This window comes from Lampris incognitus, chromosome 20 (genome assembly GCF_029633865.1).
Source record: "Lampris incognitus isolate fLamInc1 chromosome 20, fLamInc1.hap2, whole genome shotgun sequence".
In the NCBI taxonomy this organism is placed as follows: Eukaryota; Metazoa; Chordata; class Actinopteri; order Lampriformes; family Lampridae; genus Lampris; species Lampris incognitus.
This window is the reverse complement of record NC_079230.1, coordinates 2,405,632-2,410,631: the sequence shown is the minus strand read 5'-3', so window position 1 is coordinate 2,410,631 and position 5,000 is coordinate 2,405,632. Positions and strand designations below refer to the sequence as shown.

General features: G+C 47.1%; 1 protein-coding gene across 3 annotated transcripts in view; it reads right to left on the bottom strand.

Annotated features, from left to right (window-relative positions):
* nfxl1 (nuclear transcription factor, X-box binding-like 1) overlaps positions 1-5,000 on the bottom strand; it is a 90,867-nt gene that overhangs the window by 44,628 nt on the left and 41,239 nt on the right. For all 3 annotated transcript variants that reach the window (XM_056300117.1, XM_056300116.1, XM_056300118.1), the window contains one exon: positions 3,819-3,939. In XM_056300117.1, coding sequence (XP_056156092.1) covers positions 3,819-3,939 — 121 coding nt within the window. The remainder of the gene's footprint in view (positions 1-3,818; positions 3,940-5,000) is intronic.

Sequence of the window (5,000 nt, the reverse complement as noted above, 5' to 3'; positions counted from 1 at the left end):
CTACACATTCTGTACCCTGTCACACTTTACTACATCAGTACTACACATTCTGTACCGTCACACTTTACTACACCAATACTACACATTCTGTACCCTGTCACACTTTACTACATCAGTACTACACATTCTGTACCCTGTCACACTTTACTACATCAGTACTACACATTCTGTACCCTGTCACACTTTACTACATCAATACTATACATTCTGTACCCTGTCACACTTTACTACATCAGTACTACACATTCTGTACCCTGTCACACTTTACATCAGTACTACACAGTCTGTACCCTGTCACACTTTACTACATCAGTACTAGACATTCTGTACCCTGTCACACTTTACTACATCAGTACTATACATTCTGTACCGTCACACTTTACTACACCAATACTACACATTCTGTACCCTGTCACACTTTACTACATCAGTACTACACATTCTGTACCCTGTCACACTTTACTACACCAGTACTACACATTCTGTACCCTGTCACACTTTACTACATCAGTACTATACATTCTGTACCCTGTCACACTTTACTACACCAATACTATACATTCTGTACCCTGTCACACTTTACTACACCAATACTATACATTCTGTACCCTGTCACACTTTACTACATCAGTACTACACATTCTGTACCGTCACACTTTACTACACCAATACTACACATTCTGTACCCTGTCACACTTTACTACATCAGTACTACACATTCTGTACCGTCACACTTTACTACACCAATACTACACATTCTGTACCCTGTCACACTTTACTACATCAGTACTACAAATTCTGTACCCTGTCACACTTTACTACATCAATACTATACATTCTGTACCCTGTCACACTTTACTACATCAGTACTAGACATTCTGTACCCTGTCACACTTTACTACATCAGTAGCACACATTCTGTACCCCATCACACTTTACTACATCAGTAGCACACATTCTGTACCCCATCACACTTTACTACGTCAGTACTGCACATTCTGTACCCTGTCACACTTTACTACATCAGTAAACTTACCGCTGGACATATCAGACATGAAACCAAGCTACAAAGCTAAGCGGTCCATTTGTACAGTATACAGTTCAAACTAGACACAATACACGCAGGGTTTGACCTCTTAGAAGTTCAAAAATCAACTTAGGAACACAGTCTTACTTTAAGTACATAAAGCTTTAGTATTTTGATTTTTTCAGCAATTACACTACAAGACATTTGAAAGTCAGTAGGAGCAAGACGGACCACCTATATGTGAAGGAGAGGGAGGACAGTGGAAAGGTGAGGATGCAAGGAGTAGAGGTGATGAAGGCATGTAAGTTTAAATACTTGGGGTCAACTGTTCAAAGTAACGGGGAGTGCAGGAGAGAGTGCAGGCAGGGTGGAGTGGGTGGAGAAGAGTGTCAGGAGTGATTTGTGACAGAAGGGTACCAGCATCATTGGGAGTGATGAAGAAGGACAGGATTAGGAACGAGTATATTAGAGGGACAGCTCAGGTTGGACGGTTTGGAGACAAAGCAGGAGAGACAAGACTGAGATGGTGTGGACATGTGTGGAGGAGAGATGCTGGGTATACTGGGAGAAGGATGCTGAATATGGAGCTGCCAGGGAAGAGGAGAAGAGGAAGGCCAAAGAGGAGGTTTATGGAGGTGGTGAGGGAGGACATGCAGGTGGCTGGTGTGACAGAGGAAGATGCAGAGGACAGGAGGAGATGGAAACGGAAGATCCGCTGCAGCGCCCCCTAATGGGAGCAGCCGAAAGTAGTAGTAGTAGTAGTAGTAGTAGTAGTAGACCAGACATTTACTCAAGATTAAAACAATCTGAAATCTTTTATTTGCCTGGCGGCCTGTCCAGGGTGTCCCCCGCCTGCTGCCCAATGACTGCTGGGACAGGCTCCAGCAGGGGCGCCAGCAGCTGTAACCCTGTATGCACCGTGCGTACAGGGTTACAGCTGCCGGCGCCCCTGGGCTCCAGGTCCTGAGAGCAGGACAAGCGGTTTGGATAATAGATGGATGAAATCTTTTATTTTTGCCCCTCTTTTTTCCTCCATTGAATGAAAGTGTTTTCTGTGGGAGGAGCACATTTCACACAACAACTATTCACTGCGCTGACTGGGGAGAGATGAACATTAAAAAAAAACATGACTGGTCATTTTCCAGTGGAGTCCATGAGTGATGTCAGTACTGTGGTCAGTTGCAGTAACTGACATGTTTTACCACACATCATAACATCTAATACTTCTCCGTCCATGGCACAACGACAACAATCTCCCTCCTCTGGAACGGCCCAGGTTCACAGAAACTGCCTGTTCCTTCATACAAGTTCTATTCTGGGGCAGTAACGTGCACCGTTAGTGCCCTTCTATCATTCTGATGAGCCATCTCCATGGAAACAGCACCTGACATGATGCAAATACACATATCAACCAGTGCTCAAAAAAGTGTCATGAGTGACAGAAGTAAAGGCTGTCAGTCATTTTCTATGACAGCTGGAGATGAGGAACAGCAGTTGCCAGTGGCAACGGTGAGCAGGAAGACATCAGCATCCAGGGGGGAGATTTGAAGTTGAACTGAAGTTAACTTTATGCAAATGAGCAATGACATGCTGGAACAGCAGCAGTAAATGGCGGACAGGGTTTCTTCCTGCTGTGACATCACTATTGTTCCCTAACATTTACAATTTCATGTAGCAGACACTTCTATCCAAACCAACGTACAGCTGAGAGTTAATACAACACAAGCAAGGATCTAGTCAGGAGTCAACAAGTACACAAGTGCCAAAAAACTAGGTTCAAGTCCAATAGGACATACATAGGTGTCAACAGGAAGTGCACAAAGGCAATGCATAGGGTGCATAGAAGCCAACACTTCTACCATCAACACTCAACCCAAGCAAACGCCATTCTGGACGCTGTTCTGAAACACAGGGCGGCTAACCTTCGTTTTCATCTCATCATCAGCCGATTCTCCAGGGTCAGGTCGTGGTGGCAGCAAGTTAAGTAGGGCACTCCAGACCTCCCTCTCCCCAGCAACGCCCCCCAGCTCCTCCTGGGGGATCCCAAGATGTTCCCAGGACAGATTGGACATGTAGTCCCTCCAGCAAGTTCTGGGTCTACCCCGAGGTCTCCTCCTCGTTGGACGTGCCCGGAAAACCTCCAAAGGAAGGCGCCCAGGAGGCATCCTGATCAGATGCCCGAACCACCTCAACCGGCTCCTTTCGATGTGAAGGAGCAGCGGCTCTACTCCGAGCTCCCTCCGGATGTCCGAGCTCCTCACCCTATCTCTAAGGCTGAGCCCAGACACCCTACGGAGGAAACTCATTTCAGCCGCTTGTATCCACGATCTCACCCTTTCGGTCTCTACCCAAAGCTCATGACCATAGATGAGGGTTGGAACCAAGACTGACTGGTAAACTGAGAGCTTTGCCTTCCGGCTCAGCTCCCTCTTCACCACAACGGTCCGGCACAATGTCCGCATTACTGCTGATGCTGCACCAATCCGCCTGTCATCCTACCCTCACTCGTGAACAAGACCCCGAGATACTTGAACTCCTTCACTTGAGGCAACAACTCATCCCCAACTACTGTTCTGCTACGACATAATGAACACGAAACATGGGAAGCTATCTAACCTGCCTTTCCAATAGCCCAAACTACAAATGTGATAGATTAGGCTATTGTGTGGTTGTGTGTGTGTGCGTGCATGTGTACACAGGTGTTAGTGTGTGTGCATGCATGTATAGGTGTGTGAGCATGGATGTGTGTGTATATAGGCGTGTTTGTGTGTGCATGAACAGGCATGTGTACCTGCAGAGCTCCTTGCAGCGTGGAGGCTTGGTGCTCCTCTCTCTCCCACAGGGGACGATCAACACTGTGGAGCCACACACACACCTGACCTCCACTGTCTCTGGACAGGGATAACAACTACCTACGGAGGGAGAGGGAGGGAGAGGGAGAGAGACAGAGACAGAGAGAGAGAGGAAGAGGGAGAGAGAGCGAGAGAGAGGGAATGAGAGAGAATTGGAGGGAGGGAGAGGGAGAGAAAGGGAGAGAGAAGGGGAGGGAGGGAGAGGGAGAGATTTGTGATGATGCTGATTTTGTATGTGCAGCTTATTGTACTGCTGGTCTCTGGATAAAAGTGAAGAAGTTCATGATGGAATAAGAACTGCTGTGCCACTCTGCCTCTGTATGTGTGTGTGTGTGTGTGTGTGTGTGTGTCTGCATATTGCCAGTTGACACCCCACCTCTCTGATGTGGCTTTTAAGACACACATGGACTTACACACACACACACACGACGTATCAAGAGTCATACCCATGCACAATCTGATGACCTATGTTTCTTGTGTCACACTGAAATCTTTCCCCCATCAGGGACACCGCCGCCCCCTAAAGGTCAGGCCAGCCAGTCAAAGCACAGCAGACGAATCAGTTGTCCCTCATCTGTCCCGCCGACGCAGACAGCAGCGCAGGACTTAACTAACTCTCATCATCTGGTCGGAGGGAGGGACACAGGAAGCTGTCTGTCATCCTCCACCAACACCACAACTCACACACACACACACACACACACACACTCTCACACAGACTCACACTCACACTCTCTCTCACACACACACACTCTCTCTCACACACACACACACACACACACACACACACACAAACACACTCACACACTCGTTTCACTATCCTTATGAGGACCCCCATTGACTACATTCATTTCCTAGCCCTTAACCCTAACCTTAACCATGCAAACTACATGCCTAACCCTAACCCTTACCCTAACCTTAACCTAACCCTTACCCTAACCTTAACCCTAAAACCAAGTCCTAACCCTAAAATAGACCCTTTCCTTGTGAGGACCTCTAAAATGGCCACACAAGGTAGGTGGTTTCTGGTTTTTCTATCCTAATGAGGACATTTGGTCCACATTAGGATAGTTAAACATGTACACTCACACACACTCACTCTCTCACACACACACACACAC